Source organism: Silurus aristotelis, assembly GCF_946808225.1.
Source record: "Silurus aristotelis genome assembly, chromosome: 18".
Taxonomy (NCBI): Eukaryota; Metazoa; Chordata; class Actinopteri; order Siluriformes; family Siluridae; genus Silurus; species Silurus aristotelis.
The window spans coordinates 14141468-14161166 of NC_139591.1; the positions used below are offsets into that span (position 1 = coordinate 14141468).

At 36.4% G+C, this 19699-nt stretch overlaps 3 protein-coding genes and 2 long non-coding RNA genes across 6 annotated transcripts in view; 2 read left to right on the top strand and 3 right to left on the bottom strand.

Annotated features, from left to right (window-relative positions):
- The window catches only part of LOC310741503 (myosin-IIIa), a 39110-nt gene extending 35695 nt beyond the window's left edge, over positions 1-3415 (bottom strand). For both annotated transcript variants that reach the window (XM_083569410.1, XM_083569411.1), the window contains exons 1-3: positions 3161-3415; positions 2870-2935; positions 1441-1571 (exon numbers count right to left, since the gene is read on the bottom strand). In XM_083569410.1, coding sequence (XP_083425536.1) covers positions 1441-1571; positions 2870-2935; positions 3161-3268 — 305 coding nt within the window. In that variant the 5' untranslated portion in view covers positions 3269-3415. The remainder of the gene's footprint in view (positions 1-1440; positions 1572-2869; positions 2936-3160) is intronic.
- LOC310741514 overlaps positions 1-19699 on the top strand; it is a 128920-nt gene that overhangs the window by 30378 nt on the left and 78843 nt on the right. The window lies entirely within an intron of this gene.
- LOC310740649 lies at positions 6464-7705 on the top strand. Its single transcript, XR_014537700.1, has 2 exons — positions 6464-6534; positions 6853-7705. It is a non-coding gene; the product is annotated as an uncharacterized lncRNA (long non-coding RNA).
- Positions 7274-11612, bottom strand: tfpil (tissue factor pathway inhibitor-like). The gene is made up of 6 exons (XM_083567536.1): positions 11455-11612; positions 10818-11015; positions 9458-9622; positions 8276-8335; positions 7790-7868; positions 7274-7647 (listed from the first exon to the last, which is right to left on the bottom strand). The coding sequence occupies exons 1-6, from the start codon at positions 11519-11521 to the stop codon at positions 7590-7592; spliced, it is 627 nt and encodes a 208-aa protein (XP_083423662.1). The 5' UTR covers positions 11522-11612; the 3' UTR covers positions 7274-7589.
- On the bottom strand, positions 14782-18421 carry nxnl2 (nucleoredoxin like 2). The gene is made up of 2 exons (XM_083569427.1): positions 16086-18421; positions 14782-15285 (listed from the first exon to the last, which is right to left on the bottom strand). Exons 1-2 carry the CDS (start codon positions 16385-16387, stop codon positions 15117-15119), a joined length of 471 nt encoding a protein of 156 aa, XP_083425553.1. The 5' UTR covers positions 16388-18421; the 3' UTR covers positions 14782-15116.

The window sequence follows — 19699 nt, forward strand, 5'->3', positions numbered from 1 at the left end:
GACAAAACAAGCTCCATGAAAATAGTGTTTGCATGTGTTGGAGTGGATTTTGAGTGGCCTGATATAGAACTCCTGTCTCCTGAACCTACATTAATACCTGACTTACGAACACTCTTTTACAACCACACACACACAAAATCAAGTGGAACATCTTCCCAGAGGGTATTCTCACAGCAAACGGGGACTAAACGTGAAATGGGATGTTAAAAAAACACAACCATCTTATGGTTAGGTTTCAACAAACTTTACAATCATAATAATAATAATAATAATAATAATAATAATAATAATTATTATTATTATCCTCATCATCATTATCTAGAATCATGAAGAGAAACAAAATCCTTGAACTTGGCAGGTGTTTAAAAAAAAAAAAAAAAAAAGAAAGAAAATTGCCATTTGATAAGCAAATATAGTCCGACTGATGGTGCTCTGGACCACTTGGCGTGTAAATCAAAAAGTCTGAGCAAATTCGATAAGATTTGCATGACCAATGGAACTTGCAAATGTATGATCGTGCCCACAAGTAAACACTGCAGACCTCTGTTTACTGCAGAGCAAAGGGCCACTAATTAAACGCCACTAATTGCTTTGCGAACCTGTGGAAATTTACTATGCAGAGAAGAGTATTAATAGACTTCAGAGATTAAAAAAGAAGCATGCAAAACCTTTATCATCACTATTATAAAGCTATCTCTCATCACCTGCTTATAGGAAGATGGTGAGTGAAATCCATCAACACTAACAAACAACAAAATGAAAGAACGCCATCTTGTTTTTATGTTGACATTTAAAAGAAAGAAAAAAAAAAGACCACCATATCTAAATCTGTCGTCATGGTCGTGCAAACGTGGTCGTACAGGTGTGTGGTCAAATGCTATTATTGTTTCTACGACCAAGTAAATTTGTGCCCTGTCGTCAAGGATTATCGACGCCCCCCACCCGTCCCAAACACCTCTACCTACTCATTCTTCTGAAGCGTTATGGCAACCAGGGAAGATGAAACCATTTGAGGTCATCTGCACGCTGTTAAAGCACTTTAACAGTAGGCATGTTCAACTCCTCGACGCCCATGCTGCCACTGTACTGATTTTCTAAATACAGAAAACTTTTAAAATAACTTTTTTTTTTATACAACTCTACAACAGTGCATGCAAGGTGCTACAGTAGAATCATTATGGTTAGACTAAATAAATAAATACATTCAAAATAATAACTCCATTATCAAATACAAAACTCTCAATGGACCCAGCGTGACCTGGAACATCAGCAGAATAGGTCTACTATAAACCAGGGCAGGGTGCATAAACTCATCAGAACAACTTGTCTTGGCTTGTCTTGTCTTGTCTCCAGGGGAATGTTTAAATAGACCAGACTCTACATGTCAGGGTTGAAAATGCATTACAGGAATTGGTTTTAAAATGTACCAAATGTACTCACCTGATAACGATGCATTGGTTTTTTGGCCCGGTGGCCAGACGGCCTAACATGGACTGGTATGCTCGATCAGCTACAGCGAATATATGTGGAGGTAAAGTGCTCTTCTCATGGCATTTGTACTTCTCTGATACCTGAAAAGACATTTGTCTTAATAATAATATTCAAAACGATAAATTGGTACATGACAAATAGTAAAAAATAAAATAAAAAAGTATTACTATAATAATAATAATAATAATAATAATAATAATTAATACATAAAAAAAAAACGAATTATAAAAGCAGCTATGTAAAAAACGTTTCTTCCTGTTTTTGGTTAAGCTCAAGCCAACAGGATCCATTTTCTGATAACAAATGATAACGATTATATTGCTTTTATAAGCAAACAGTATTGTAACCACCTTCCAGCCTGTCTAAGTGGTAATGTGCATTGTTGTTTAGTTTTGCTCAGCTAAAGACTTATTTCTCAATTTCATCTATTCCTTTAAACATGAGAGAGTTAACACTTTGGTAGCCAAACTGGCCCTAATGGACCAACAAAGTTGACATTTGATAAAGAAAAAATTATTTGTAGTTCCCATAGAAATCCTGTTACATTACACTTTTACAAATATTACATCAATCAATAAAATGTATTTGTTTTGTTTTAAGACTACTATCCTACAAACCAAGTAACAAAGCTTAAAGAAGCAGCAACAGTGAGGTCATCTAGTATGTAAATAATAACGTGGCTATGTACCGACACAAATTGTAGAAGTGTTGAACAATTAAACATTTTATACATGAAGATCTGCCTCACACCCAGTTTTCCTGCAAAAAGCCCTGGATCCACTGATCAGCACATGGGACATACTGATAAACTACTGACTAGTGACATCTTATACTCTTGATGAAGGTTAATCAAACATGACAAACACTTAATGCAATTGTATTAGACTGAGTGTCGTATTTTCATTGAACTTAATAAAAACAATGACAATGCGAATCTGGGCACTTGAGGAATATTTAATGATTTTACAGGGTGTTTTTCATAGAAAAAGGAATGGACCGGAAAAAAAATGATATACATAAAAATATCTTTAATATTTAAGAATAAAAAAAAAACAAACATTTCATGTTTTCCATTGTGAGGTTTTAATGTAATATTTGTATCACAATAAACACATGACTATAAATAACACCATGTTCAATCTGGTTTAACATAAACAATGATATTTATATACAAAATTATGTAAAATAATTAATAGAAATAGCATGTCGATATTAAAAATAGATTTTGCTTCCCCCTTCAAGATGACCAAGCAATCAGCACTTTGAGAAGTTTGCTACCTTCTTGAGGTCGAAGGAAGTAAATTTTAGGTGGCATATAAAGCCAAATAAGTAAATAAACGCTTGGAAAAGACAAATATAACGTTTATAGCGGCATTACCTCTTTTCCATAGAGTGGAAGTTGTTTAAATGGGTTCATGGCGACCAATATATCCCCAATATAAGTCTGTTAGAGAAGAGAAAAAAAACTATTGTAAGAAGTCACAAGGCAAAATGCAGTCAGTCCTGATTAGGTAACGACTCGGAACAGGCTTATTAAAGATAACAATAAAAAATATACAGTCTTCAAAAAACTGACAGGACTTGTAAAAAGAAGTCATAAATCCCCCAAATGTATGGCATACTGAATTATATTTCTAAATTAAACATGTTAGTATGGACTGTTACTTACATAGATGTGACTGTGGCTGAAGCGTGTAGTCAGTGACTCCAGTAAACTCTTCTCGTCCAAATCTGACAGACTCGCCAGATCCTCCTGAGCATAGGCTTGTTCCTCCATTGCTCGTTCAAGTACCAACAGGTATATTTTTAACGATTAAAACTGAATTGTTGCGTGACTTTGTACCGCCATCAGCTCAATACATGTGCTTTCTGAAACTCCTTTCAGGTTAGTAAGCAACACCTCTTTAAAGTGTAGTCTCTTTAAGAAGATCCTCCCCCTCACCTACCCGGATGCTGATTGTAAATAGTAGTTCGTTTATTCTCAAAATGTCCGGTAGATGGCGGCATATGCGGGTTAAGAATGAATTGGCATTTATTTAAAAAAAAAACCAACAACCTTACAACAGAACATAATAGTGGTTTGTATGGAAGCCCGTTTTCGCCACAAAAAATGTTTTTTGCGACTTTTTTTCTCAGAATTACGAGATATAAATTCGTAATTGCTAGAAAAATTCTGACTTTGCGTATAACTCATTTGCCACACTTTTTGGCAAAAAAGCACATAATAGGCTTCCATATCTATTATAACACACAAACGTGAACGTGAAGCTGGAAGTTAAAGGGGTGATGATAAATGTCATCAATTCCTATGTGACATCTGGAAATTGAAAGAGACGTGGTGGTGGAATATTGAAGAGGTTGAGGTTTTCGTTGGGAGTGATGAGGATCGACAGGATTAGAAACAAGTTTATTAGAGGGACAGCACATGTAGAACGTTTTGGAGACAAGGTGAGGGAGGCACGATTGAAATGGTTTGGACATGTGCAGAGGAGGGAGATGGGGTACATTGGTAGGAGAATGCTGAGGATGGACCCACCAGGAAGTAGGAAAAGAGGAAAGCCAAGGAGGACTATTTAAACTATTTGCTGTTTTTTTTTTTTTTTTTTTTTTAATGAAAATACATCATCAGTTCATCATAGGGACTTGGGGGGAAAAATAACATGGCCACAAACAAAATTAAATCAACAGGCTATCACACCTTAGCTACAGGGTACTCTCTAGTGCAACACAGTTCTAAATCTAGCCTGAGTAATGTAGGTATTTAGGAACTTTGACACTTCTTAAGCCCACTTTCCTGCACCCAATCACAGGGAGAATCCATTTTACACAGGAAATTATTCAACACACTGCAATGCCACTATACCTTTGTTTATAGAACTCTACATAAAGTTTAGAGTATGATTAATTCTGATTGTTTGCTATTAGTTTAGGGCGATGCGAGTCGTTCAAGGTGTTTTGAGTGACATGCACGCTTCGAGAGCGGAAGAACATCAGTGGAAGACGATGAGAGATCAGGAAATCATATATATAAGACTTCCTATATCTATATCCAATCGATATACAGCGGGTAAAATAAGTTAAACGAGCTTTAACATGCTTTTATTTTGTTTAGAAATGGAGTCTTGTGTGATAAGCATGCAAACAGTCCATGGTGGTTGAAAGCATTACTTATTGTTTTTTTTTTTAAACAATTGTACCTGCTAATTCCAGGTCTCTCTAAAGCTCTTCACAAGTGGCCCTTGGCTCTTGGACAACTCTTCTGATAATTCTTTTCACTCCTCTGACAGAAATCTTGCGGGGAGCAACTGGTCGTGGCCAGTTTATGGTGAAACGATGTTCTTTCCACTTCCAGATTATGGCCCCAACAGTGTTCACTGGAACATTCAGAAGTTTAGAAATCCTTCTGTAACTAATCCTATCAGTATGTTTCGCAATAATAAGTTTGTGAAGCTCCTGAGAGAGCTCTTTGCTCTTACCCATCAGAAAATGTTTCGTGTGACACCTTGGTAATGGGACATCTTTACATGGGCCATCAGTTGGGATTCCACCAGCAGATATTAATGTGCACTGACAAGGGGCAGGATTGCTTTGTAATTTCTGATTGATTTCAGCTTGTGTCTTGGCTTTCCATTTCTTTTTTTTTTTACCTCCCTTTCTTGTTCAATACTTGTCCTGTGTCATTTCACATATTTACATATAACTTTATTTATGGACATCTATGGTTTGATTTCTTTGTGTGGATTGCATGGGTTGTTACCAACATCTGGTAAACAATTTAGTGTCAATAGAACCTTAAGAAATATATTTACTGAGAAAACTGTACATAACAAATACACACACACACACACACACACACACACACACACACACACACACACACACACACACACACACACATTTATTTTCACCTTTTCAATGTAACCATAAAATTTCAATGCATGGTAGGGTAATCAATTTGCACTTTCTCCTGATCTGAAACACTGCATTTGAGTAAAATGTTGGAATAAAACCTAAAAGTAAAAAAAGAGAAAGAAAACAAGAGACATCAACCTTTTGAGTAAAGATAAGTTTAATAAAAAATGTATGTATGTATATATATATATATATATATATATATATATATATATATATATATATATATATATATATACATACACAGTGGGTACGGAAAGTATTCAGACCCCCTAAATTTTTCACTCTTTGTTATATTGCAGCCATTTGCTAAAATCATTTAGGTTCATTCTTCTTCCTCATGAATGTACACATAGCACCCCATACTGACAGAAAAACACAGAATTGTTGACATTGTTGCAGATTTATTAAAAAAGAAAAACTGAAATATCACATGGTCCTAAGTATTCAGACCCTTTGCTCAGTATTTAGTAGAAGCCCCCTTTTGATCTAATACAGCCAGGAGTCTTTTTGGGAAAGATGCAACAAGTCTTTCACACCTGGATTTGGGGATCCTCTGCCATTCCTCCTTGCAGATCCTCTCCAGTTCTGTCAGGTTGGATGGTAAATGTTGGTGGACAGCCATTTTTAGGTCTCTCCAGAGATGCTCAATTGGGTTTAAGTCAGGGCTCTGGCTGGGCCATTCAAGAACAGTCACGGAGTTGTTGTGAAGCCACTCCTTCGTTATTTTAGCTGTGTGCTTAGGGTCATTGTCTTGTTGGAAGGTAAACCTTCGGCCCAGTCTGAGGTCCAGAGCACTCTGGAGAAGGTTTTTGTCCAGGATATCTTATTTCTCACCATCTTGGAGTCCTTCAGGTGTTTTTTAGCAAACTCCATGCGGGCTTTCATGTGTCTTACACTGAGGAGAGGCTTCCGTCGGGCCACTCTGCCATAAAGCCCCGACTGGTGGAGGGCTGCAGTGATGGTTGACTTTCTACAACTTTCTCCCATCTCCTGACTGCATCTCTGGAGCTCAGCCACAGTGATCTTTGGGTTCTTCTTTACCTCTCTCACCAAGGCTCTACAAGGCCTAAAGCTGCCTGAGATCCTCCAGCACTGCTCGACTGGTACCACCTTCTCTCAGGGTAAGAGGTAAGTATACTTCAAGGCTCTGCTCTGTTCTGGCACAAAAGTGGGATAATAAACATTTCCTAAATGTCCGAACAGCGGCGGGTGAAGACCTACCTCTTCCTGAAACTCTTAAACTAACACTTTCCAAGTTTTTTTTTAGTGCTTTGTTTAAAAAACCAAAAACAAAAAAAAACCACACACACACATTATAGTTTTTTTCACCTGGGAGGACTCTTCATGCAATGACAATGAAGTCCAAGTCTGAGGAAAGTTAATGCTTGGTTTGTTTGTCTGCTCATGTGACTTTTGATCAAGATTGACAATGCAGCCTCCTTCTAGGACCTGACTACCCCAAGGGCAATGCTCAAACCTCCTCCCAAGATCTGACCATATCGGTGGGACAGCACAGCCTCCACCAACGACCTGCCCCAGCACAACCTGCTCTGTGTGGGCTTGTCCCTGTTCCTCCCAAAAAACAATGCCTGTCCACAGATCCAGGGTGTACATTTGACCCATAGTGGCTGGACTGCCAGAGAGAGACCTTCTCACCTGACCATTGCCTGTTTTTAAATTCTCTTTTGAATGTCATTTTGGATTTATTTACCTTTTTATAAAATCAATCTTTTACCCTGCACTTGCATCAACTTTCTCTATTGTGCTTTCAGCACATTTACATTAAACATATTTACAGACTGTTGACAGATTTAGAAATGCTAATTTTGTGATGCACACAAGGTAAAATTAAATAAGATACTCATGCTTTATTTCTAGGTAAAACAAACTTTTATTATTAACAATACATATGCAGTACTCCATCATTGGACAATTAAACATTTGTAAGTGCTACAGCAGTTACATCTATAAAGCTTAAAATTAGTCAATTAACAATCAAATGGAAAGTCAGTTTTCCTCATTGCCACTCTGTATTAATTTTTTTTAGTTACTAAACTCTAATTATACACCAGCATCAAACAAAATTTAACACTTAAGATTTATTTTTCTACCAATGCATCCAGTTAGATAATAAAAAGGTCATACAAAAACACAAACACACAGACAAAGCTCTGGCCTTTTGCTTATCTCATCTCAACATCATTTGTGGGCACTTTCTTCATGTCATTATGTTTCGCTTTCCTGTTGATAAAATGAAAAAAATAAAATAAAATGAAATAAATAAATAACACTTTCAGAACTCAGTCACAATAAGCAGATTTTGGTGCAAAGCCACCCAGAACATTGTTTTTGCAGCAGCATTCTTTGTTTTGATTAAACTTACCTTTGCACTACAAATAGAGCAATACTAGCAATCAGTGCCACTGCAAACACAACACCACCCAGAATGCCCACAATCAATCCTGTTAAAAAACACACACACACACACACACACACACACACACACACACACACACACACACACATTTTATATTTGACCTACAAATATCTATATGCATATCTATATACATATATACTGAATGAAGTACCAGACAAATGAAAGAAAATCGGACAAAAACATTCCCCCCTCAGTGTACTGTTTCTTTAGAGGTTTTGTTTGTCACATACCACACAAAATAATGTATACACCTACTGACTAATATATATTTTTCTAAATAAAAAAGGAACGTGAATAAGTTAAGAAGAAAATATGAACATTAGTTTGAATATTAAAAAGTATGAAAAGGTTTAAGACATTAATATTCGTTTCAGCAGGTTGTAATGGTTCTTCTATTCTAAATGAAAGAAGGGAGCTAAACTGTACACTCACCCACATCCACCGTTCGCTCATCGGGGTTAGGAGCTGATCCTATCATCCTTCCAGACCTTGCTGTGAAATACAGAATATTTGTATTTAATTGGCCACATCCAAAATCTAATTCTGGTGTCTACTATGTAGTGTGTGAAGACAGCAGGATATCTGTTTTCACATACACGTTACACATATGTTTCAGATTTAGATTTTGTATTTGCTTGCAGCGACATCTAGCGGACATGACAGGAATATGCTACAGTTTGTAAAACGCATTTAATTTAAATTCTCATCTAAAAAATAAAATAAAAGCTATTATATTCCCAACAGTGTTTAAGAAACATGTATATATTCCCTTTGTGTACATGCAACAAACTAGATAATGCTCCAAACATTCAGCTGAAAGAATTTGCCAAGGATGTTTTTTTTCACTAGTTGGGTATTTCTTTCTGACCTTGTGGTCCAGTTCATTCCACAGCAGTCCAATAGATATAGATTTGATGACTGAGCAGGCCATTCCACTATAGATAAAACTCCAGCTGACTGTTTGCTCTCTAAATAACAGTTACAGAGCTTGGACATATGCTTCGGTCATTGTCTTGTTGTATGGTGAAGTTGGTTTCAATTAACCGCATACCAGACAGAATTGCATGGCGTTGAAGTTTTGAATGGTAGCCATGTTGATTCAATATTTCTTCCACCTGGAATAAGTCTTCAACCTTCCCTGCTCCATAACAACACCAAACCATTAAGCTTCCATCTCTATGTTTTGTTCTCTGTCTTACACAAGTTTTTCTGTTAGAGCCAAAATTGTCAAATTTTAACCTATCTGTCCACAGAACTTTCTTCCAGTCATTCACTGTTAAATTCTTGTGTGTTTTTCCTTTTACCCAGTTTGTTGCATATGATACATTTACTAAATAGCATTTGACTTCATTAAAGTTGCTACATTTGTGAAATATAAGCATTGTTCTGTTAAGCTATGTTGAGGCTCATCATTAAAGTTTACATGACCAGTGTGCTACATTTTTCAATCCTTTAAGTATGTAAAACATGAGCAGACATGCATATGGGAAGTTTCTAAAAGTAAAAGGGAACAAACACAGTGCTTATGCTCAATGTTTAACTTCAATTAACAATGTATATCATAAAAAAGTTGATAATGGCTTAGAGAAGAGAAACGAAAGGAAGAAAACTGACCTCGACACATGCTTTCACAATCTTCTTTGGTCTCAAATCGGTTGCCATTTCCATGACAACCTTTATAAAGAAACAGGCGGCAGACTTTCTCCTCGTTGTCGTAGTAATACATAAAACTTCGACCAAAACAACTCCCTGGTTCCATCTTTAAATTGCAAACTGAATCTGAATTGATATAATATTCAAAGCAAAGCATTAGAATCTGCTTATCCAATCTAATTCAACTAGATCATTGTTCATTTTAATAAGTATGGAACAAAACATGGTGTGGGTGGGTGTGCTGTAACAGGAAAATAATCAGTGCAAATGTGGCATGATAACTTGTGGCAGATGTTTGATTCCTCTTATAACATAGCATTTTGCCAATGATTATCTTTCCTTCATTTCCCATTGAGTGTTTGTCTGGCATTGGAGATTTCTTTTATAATATTAAATGTGTATATATATATATATATATATATATATATATATATATATATATATATATATATATATATATATATATTACAGACCAAATGTTTGGACACACCTTCTCATTCAAAGAGTTTTCTTTATTTTGAATATGAAAATTGTAGAGTCACACTGAAGGCATCAAGGGCTATTTGACCAAGAAGGAGAGTGATGGGGTGATGACCTGGCCTCCACAGTCACCGGACCTGAACCCAATCGAGATGGTTTAGGGGTGAGCTGGAATGCAGAGTGAAGGCCAACAAGTGCCAAGCATCTCTCGGGGAATTCCTTCAAGACTGTTGGAAGACCATTTCAGGTGACTACCTCTTGAAGCTCATCAAGAGAATGCCAAGAGAGTGCAAAGCAGTAATCAAAGCAAAAGGTGGCTACTTTGAAGAACCTAGAACATGACATTTTTCAGTTTTTTCACACTTTTTTATGATGTATATAATTCCATATATAATTCCACGTGTTAATTCATAGTTTTGATGCCGTCAGTGTGAATCTACAATTTTCATAGTCATGAAAATAAAGAAAACTCTTTGAATGAGAAGGTGTGTCCAAACTTTTGGTCTGTACTGTGTATATATATATATATATATATATATATATATATATATATATATATATATATATATATATATATATATATATATATATATATTTTTTTTTTTTTCTGAAAGCTTCACCATAACAATGATTTATCAAATTACAACCCACTTTGAACTTGTTTATTATTCGTGTTAGTTGATTCTTCAAATAAGATGTTACTAACGCAACAGTAATGTAGTGCAAATTGATTAACATGTAATTTGCCCTGGAGCCGGAACTACATTCTGTTACAAAAAATTAATCAGAAGAACCATTAAAAGCAAAAAATGGTCTAAAAGATTTCCAAATAAGGTAATACCTCCAACTGGATAGAGCTCATCATACTGAACAGATGAGCAATTTTGCAGGCACTGCATTTCGTTGGGAAAGCGGTTGCTATTGCCTCCTTCTCCTTTGTAGAAAAATGGGAAGCAACGTTTGACGTCTTGGTTGTAGTAGAACTGCAATATATTTTCTTGTCCAATGCCTTCGTTTAGCATCTCGGTGCAATCTGAAGCTGTGCAAGAAAATAATAATAAAAATAATTATGTTCTATAAAGTGTTCCCATCATATATATATATATATATATATATATATATATATATATATATATATATATATATATATATATATATATATATATATATATATATGCCATTTTTCACCGAATAATTTTTGCCCATAATTGTCTGCCAGTGCTGTTATAATATCAAATGTTCTTTGAAGGATTTTCTATTTGTGATTAACTGGTATGCGAAATTTATTTCTGCCTCTGCCCATTGGAATTGGCTTCAATAGCAAGAAACAGGATAAAACGTTTAATGACTAAAGATGACCGAACATATAAAGCAATATAGATTAGACAAGCGAATTCAGCATCAAACTGGAAATAAGTGAATTAACAAAAAAAAAAAAGGGAAATCAAGAAAGAAGTTAGTGAAATAGTTTAACTTACTAGATTCCAGTGCACCTGCACACAAGATTCCCATCATGAAAAGCTGAAAAGAAAGTCTACAAATCATTTTGTATCTAAGATTCAAAAATTTGTTCCTGTTCGTGAACAAGAGAGTATTGTTATATCATGAATTTCTAAACCACTGTCCAAATGATGGCCTTTAGACTCCTTTATCAGTATTGCAGGTTTTATTGCCTGGGTGTGTTTTGCTCCCTCGAGAGCAAATGTACAGTTTCAGTCATAAAATAAGAAGCCAGCCATTATACAAACACTGTTTGACTACTGCATGTTATAGTAGAAACTCTGTATCTCTAAATTATTTTCCAAAAAGGATTAGGGAAACAGAGTAATTACACTGGGCTAACTGGATGTTCACATTCATACATTAATGAATACTTGTTAAAAATGGCAAGGTTGTCCTGATGAGTAAGCTTTACTTCAATTGAGCTGAGCATTCATTCTTAAAATAAATTTAAAAAAGGAGTCAGACGCGCCCATATAATTACACAACTGAAACTCGAGTGAGGGTAATAATATGAGTCATTTGTCACAGTACAAACCAGGAAACGTTCATGAATGATACTATTGATGAGGCAGATACAGATTAAAAACAGTTTCTAGTGTCTACACAGAAAAACAAATAATAATAAAAAAAACACTGAAAAAAAAATCAGTTTTCACAACTTTGTTGAGTAAAAAAGCATCTCAATATTCTGAAATTTAAAATGGACACATTTTTTTCCCACTTGATTCTTTGTTTTATGTCATGTTTTGCAGTCAATGAGACATTCGTTCTTATGTTTGGGCTGAAAATTAATTGAAACTAATGATCTGTATATATATATATATATATATATATATATATATATATATTCCTGGTTCCTGGGGATTGTACTAAGACAGAAAGAATCATAGCACTCAGTTTGCTTCTTCCTAATTTCTGTAAACCTGTCGTGTTTTTTTTTTATTTTTTGTTTATACTTTTTTATTGTTATGTAGTTTTAGACCATAGATTTTTTTTTTGACCAACCTATTTTATTGATAGTTTTTTATATTCTCTCAGTGTCCACATGCGTTTTTTCTGTGTTCTAGGTGTGAATGTGCCATACAAGAGAATTATCCAGGCAGTATTCCTGGCAATTTTTGAGTTTTGTGAGTTTTGTGATAGACTCTGGATCCACCATTAACCAGATTCTTGATAAAGCAGTTCAATGTAAAAGCCAGTAAAAAATAAATTAATTAATGAATCACACCTATTTAGGCATAACATTTTTTAAATGTATAATTTGGAATTTAGGTCTCATTAAACCACAGAGTCAGCGCTGGGTAAAGAGGTAAATGACCTGCTATAGGCTTATGATCATGGCTATATCTTATTGCTTGTGTTTCTTGAACTTAGTGAAGCTTTTGACACCAGTGACCATAATCTAATCTTTGCTAGACTAGAAAATGTTGTTGAAATAAAGGGAACAGCTCTCTCCTGGCTTAGGTCTTATTTGACTGATAGTTATCAATTTGTTGATGTAAATGTTGAGTTCTCCACACTCTGAATTAAAGTTTGGTTTTCCTCAAGGATCTGTCTTAGGCCCACTGCTTTTCTCTTGATATATGCTGCCTCTGGGTGAAATTATACATAAACATGAAATTAGCTTTCATTGCTATGCTGATGATACACAGTTGTATGTTTAAGCAAAGCCAGATGAAAGACATCAGCTTAACAATATTGAGGAGTGTGCAAAGGACATTCGACAGTGGATGCTTAGTTCTGCTTAGCTCGAATAGGAAAAAATCTTTTTCACACGCTCACTTAGGTTATTGACAGTGGTGTGGCGGGCCGTCTCTTATCCCAGAGATCCCTCATGTCTGTGTTACCTTCTGGCTCTTCCTTTTAGTTATGCTAACATAGCTAGTCTTGAAAGAGTCCTCAACTGCACAGTGCCTTTAACTTTTGTACAACAATAAGGATACTTAATAACCCATATTTCTCTCTTCCCCCTGTCACCCCTTTTCTTTCTTTCTCTTCTCTCGAATCTGTCCGAGTATTATGTGTGTAAAGCTGCTTTAAAACAATGTTAATTGTTCAACAAAAAGAAAAATAATTAATTATCAGGATTGCATGTGGTCATAATTACACGATCAATAATAATAATAATACCACCTTAATTTGGTCATTTGTCGCCCCCCAGTGGAAAAAATGGACAGTGCTATCTTAATCCTGAGCCGGTCAGCTACATTTACACTACACAATGTATAATTGTAAAGTCAAATCCTACGCCCCCAAAAGAGCTCATGAATGCTTTTATCCTTGGAGTCTGGACAACATTGTCCAAAACTTTACTTTTACAAATAAATGCTGCTTGTTTGTTTGTTAACAGAAAACTATAGAATCACAAGAGGCAAAGAATAGAAGCATTTGTATGTTTTTTTCCTTTTTTCTTTAAATGACATGGCACAGCCACCATCCAAGCCCATCTAAGTTATTTGTTACTATTGAAATGGTATCATATTTGAACAAATGCAATGATACCTGTTTGTGAGTTGACTTTCAGACAGCTGACTTATTTTTAGAGCTAATTATAAATAAAAGTTACATAACAATGTGCTTATGTTTTTTAAATGTATCTGTAAATCACTTAAGTTATAGCAGCTTTAAACAGTAATTCCTACACAGCTTCTCTTTTGTCTCTCTCAAGGAGTTAAAAGAACATAAAAAGCATTTTGTCGTGCAAATATTTTCTGGCACAAAAGAAAAACATATGATCACAAGCTCCAGGGTCACAGGAAGCACCTGGCATCTGCATCTGCAAGCTCATGTAGGTGGAAGAGGGCAGATAGCTATAAGCAGCAGTTTAAAAGAGATACGAATAGCTGGCTTAATGTGTCATGAAGTAGCCATGTGTTCGACTCAACCTTTATGTGAATCGCTTGCCATAGAAGTCCCTGTGATAACACAGTAGAAAGCAGAACATACAAAAGAAAAAGTGTGCATTGACATAAACCTGTTAGATGACATGAAATAACCTTGTGACAAACCAGAATTAAGAAATTCAACAATGTGTTGTAAATAAAGGTGAAAAAAAATGATTGTGTATGATACTGGCTCTTTGTGAAGCCTGCAAATGAATGTATATGTGCCTCGATCTTGTTGAAGCTTGAATAATTGTGGTAAGTAGAACAGTGCCACGTTTTTTTTTTTTAGCAGTATAGCAGGTACTTATTGGGAAGAAACACACAATCACCCTTCTTAGCCCACTTCACTTGTCATTGAATGGTTTTACAAACAGCCGGCAACACAGAGGTCAGCGGGAAAAAAAAAAAAGAACGCTCTCGGGTTCACATCATAGTGTTTTAATGAAACGCTGGGGAATCCGAAGCACCATGACAATGCTAGACATAAAACAGTCCCTGAGTACCAGTGTAGCGACAGTCCTCGATACAACATACACTTATCCGCGATCCTAAAACTGAGAGAAACCTCTCTTCATATTAACACACATCAACTTCTAGCAATAGCATGTAAAAAAAAAAAAAAATTTATAAAGCAGTTATAAAATCTCTAGACACCCCCCCCCCCCACACACACACACACATCTGTTAAAGTGCAATATGTAACATTTCTTTTCTAGCCCATTGCAAAAGAAAACTCAATATAGAATAATTCACTAGCATTTGAAGTTCTGGAAGATTTCAGCAACTTCCAGCCAGTTCCTGAAGCAAGCCAGTCCCTGATCTCGGATCTGCTTCCTGCCTTTGTCCGTGATCATCTGCCCGTTCTGCTTCACGATCACCAGCTTGGGCACAGCGGTGATGTTGTACCTCGTCTTCAGCTCGCTAAATTCAAACAGAAAGACAAACAAGAACAGGTTTTATTATACAACAAAAATGTACATTTAATATTCCTCCATTATATTAAAAAACAAACAAACAAAAAAAACACAGGCACATAAAGAACAAATGAATGCACTGATTAAAGGCATAAAAACTGCCTTTTCTTTCTTTCCAACTTTCATTTCCTCTCATGGTTTTTGTTCATTTTTTGCTGCCAGACTGTGTTTATTTAAGGTTGCATGCATATGTTTTCTCTATTGCTTCATTTAGTTTCCTAGTGTTTCTCTTTTCTATTTTCCTCTGGAATTTGCTGACAAATTTTGACTGATTTTGGATTTGTGAGTAGGCACATTGTGTACTTGTGCATAATTTTTTCCTCTTTTTTTTTTATTACTTTTCCTTCCTTATTTTTTCTCTCTCTCCCTCCGACTAGGAATCGTAATGTGATGATATACTCAGACATCTTCATTACTGCATTAGATTGGTCATCATGAGGAAGATGAGGAATATTTATTCACTCCTGAAGGTGAACACAATAAACCTCTCCATGCAGTTACATAACATGGAATAAAAACCTGAGATGCATGCATGCATGAATGAAGAAATGAACGGATGCATGCATGCATGAAGAAATAAATGAATGAATGAGCGAGCAGTGGAATAACAGACTGCAAGCTATTTTAAAACTTAATCCTCCACCGGCTGCAAGATAAACCTCTTACCGTGCAGGATGACATGCTTCTGAAAGCTTGCTATGAAACTGCACGCATGGCTTCAGGGATGTGAGTACAGGTGATACTCACTGCTTGTACTGGTCGGTCCATGGAAGCGCGAGCCAGTCCCCGTGCAGGTCGTGATAGTATTCCGCCATGTCCTCGGCGGATTTATCGGAGGATATGAAAACGATTTCGAACTGAGCCGGCGGTTCGCTTTCTTCCACCAACTCGGTGTAGAAATCGCACAGCAGCGGGGTGAAGTCGCGGCACGGAGGACACCATCCGGCGGAAAAATACAAGCCGACCACTTTATTCCGGAGCGCCTCTTCCGGGTCCACCACGTCTCCTTCTTTATTCAGGAGCGCGCGCCCCGCGAACACTTCCGCCATCGGCGCTGTAATGATCCGCGCTACACTGTCTCGCACTCCGCCGAACTCAGCAACTCCTTCAGCAGTAATGACAAGCCTCACAAAGTTCAAATAAAAACTCTGCAAAATTCACTCCAAGCTCATTTTAACCTCCGGAAAATCTACAGTTTGCTGTAAATAACCCGAGCACACTTTCTTTCCAGTAGAAAGTAACAGCTCGAGCAAATTGCATCATGAGGACGGATAAACTTGTTAATCCCCGCCTACTATGTAAATTAATACATTCACCGGCACCAATCAGCGCCCTCCATGAACCCCACAGCGACAAAAAAATAGTTGCCAGGTGTGATTAAACCCCACGGGAGTATGTCTAGCACCATTCCTCACCCTCCAAATTGGGATCTGGAGATTTCCCTTAAAAGATCCAGACCTACGGGATTGAAAATTTTTTTCCATTTTCCAAAAAAAACGTTACAAAGTTAGAAAACAAGTCCTGGTCCTTCAACACCAACTCAATAACAAAAAGTCCAGCAGCACTTCTACTTCTTGAGGATGCTGGAGAAGGCCCAGGTCACACCACACATCCTCACAACGTTCTTTAGAGAGAGACCCTCAAAAGCATCGTGAACAGCTGAATCACCGCCCGGGTTTGGGAATCGCACCTTTTCGGATCACCAGACCCTACAGTGCATAGTGGGGACATCTGAGAAGATCATTGGGATTTCTCTACAATCCATCATGGACATTTACACCACATGTTGCATCCACAAAGTCACTGTGGCTGATCACACACGCAACAGTTTCTTTCCACAAGCCATATGACTACTTAATACTAAGAGACTGGACTGACACTGGACTTGTTCTGCTTCACTGTACTGTACATGGCTGAAATGACAATAAATGCTTACTCGACTCGACATCAAACTAAATGCTTGCTTTACGTTTGCATTCTTTACACTTCTTAACTTGGTCACATTGCATGTTTTCTTTCTTGGACATCGTGAACCCGGAGGCATAGAGATGCATAGCCACTCAAAAAACAAAACGTGCAAATACATTCAAAACTTGTAAAATTGACATGTTTTAAATATTGTTACACCGTACATGTTTTGTAAAATCTTATTTCTTTATTTGACTAGATTCTTTAGAGAGGGTCACCATGGTTTGGTGATGTGGTATTTGAATGAGCTCAGTTTGTTGCACTTTATCTGTACTGGTGTATTTCTACACTATAACCTCTTGCAACTCGTAATGAAAAGCTGATCATGATAATTTATAAATCACGTCACTGCTACCAAAGTCACTCCATTTCTGAGGTAATAATACACACATGCTCCTTGGATCTTAAATCTGATTGGTCAGAAGGTGTGTAATATTTTGACACAACAGCACTGTTTGGAAAGTTTGTGAGCACAGTCAAGTCTTCAGGAAGTGAGCTCAATGGATATTCCACAACATCCTGTTAAACTATAAACCAATAATTACATCTTGCTTGCGTGCATGTGGCACATTAAATACCTACCCCTCAACCCAATGTGATTAATTTTCGTACACCACCACAATTTTTCTTTCATTATTCTTTACATAAGGATAATGTCATTCTGACTTTAATGCAAATCACAGGTTGTATTAATGCATTAATTCTAAATGCTATAAATTGTTATTTATATATTACAAATTATTCATAAGGACAATCCATATGTTAATGTGAAACTAAATATAAGACATTCATGGAAGGAGTTTCCAGTATAAATGCTTTCTAAGTGTCATGGAAGAATCTAGAGCAGATGATTATTTCGGTTTCTTTGCACCATTACATTTTACAGGTGAAAACATGTTTGTAGCTGCTATAGCTTAAGTGATAACAGGAATGAACTTATTTTGCAGACATTCCATAACAATAGCTGTTATTATAAATAGAAGACATGATTAATTCATTATGAATGAATCATTTGCACTCGACTGCATATGACTGACAGCCTGATTGTTCCAGATTGCACCAGTGAACACTTTACAATTGATCCTTTTACATGACCAAGTTATAAAAGGTTAAAATGAGCACAAACAACTTTCACCACTGACATCAAGTCCACTGAACACAATTTGGATGAATTAGAATGCTGACTGTACACAAGGCCTCCTCACCAGACATCAGTGCCTAATCAAACTAATGCCCATAAATCCCCATAGCTCCACTCCAAAATCTTGTGGAAAGCTTTCACAGAAGAGTAAACGTGTAGGTGTAATGGCCAGGTGTGTAATAACAATAATAACGTAACTAATTAGATTACTAACATATAACGGACAATGCATAACTTATTTATCTGGCACCATGACACATTAAGGCTAGGTTCAGTAGTTACGTTAATAATACCAGATGTGCCATCAAGCATTTTCAAAACTGTCTGGTTCTAGAAATCCGACTACTAATTGTCCTCAAGATGGCTGCCAAAGAGAATGAACACATTGACATCAGGTCAATTCAATGCACTGCTTTTATTTTTAGGTTGCAGCCTGATACTAAAATCATTCAAATGGATTTTTTTTTCTCATTAATCTACACTCAGTACCCCATAATGACAAAGTGAAAACAGAATTCTCTAAATGTCTGTTAAAATCTATCTATCTATCTATCTATCTATAGACAGCGATAGATAGATAGATAGATAGATAGATAGATAGATAGATAGATAGATAGATAGATAGATAGATAGATAGATAGAGATATTTTTTTTCCTCTCTCTACACCTTGCTTAGAGTCAACCTGTGGAAAAATGTATTGATTGGACATGATTTGGAAAGACACACACCTCTCCAGAGAAGGACTTACAGCTGACTATGTATATCAGAGCAACAACCAAGCCATAAGGTAAAAGGAACTGCCTACAAAGCTCAGAGACAAAATTGGCACAGATCTGGGGAAGTCTACAAATTTCAACTTCACTTACGATTCCCAAGGGCACAGTGGCCTCCATAATACTCAAATGGAAAAAGTGTGGAACAACCAGGACTCCAGGACCAAAAGCTGGTTGCCAGCTAAACTCACCTTCAGAGGATTTGCTATAAAGAAGGGCAGAAAATCTCCCAATTAAGGTGTAATATAGGGATACATCACTTAATGACTAAATTCAGATCTTTCAAGGAGACCCATCGCCACAGGTGTATAAATTCAAGCACCTCGCCAAGCAGTCAGCATTACAAATATGTGAATAAATGGTTTGTTCTGAACAGCTAATGTGAATTCAACCATGGTACTGTGATGTTTTCCCAAGTCAGTTTGTGAAATTTTATCCCTTACAGATATTCCACAAAGATCTTATTGGAAAGGAAAAA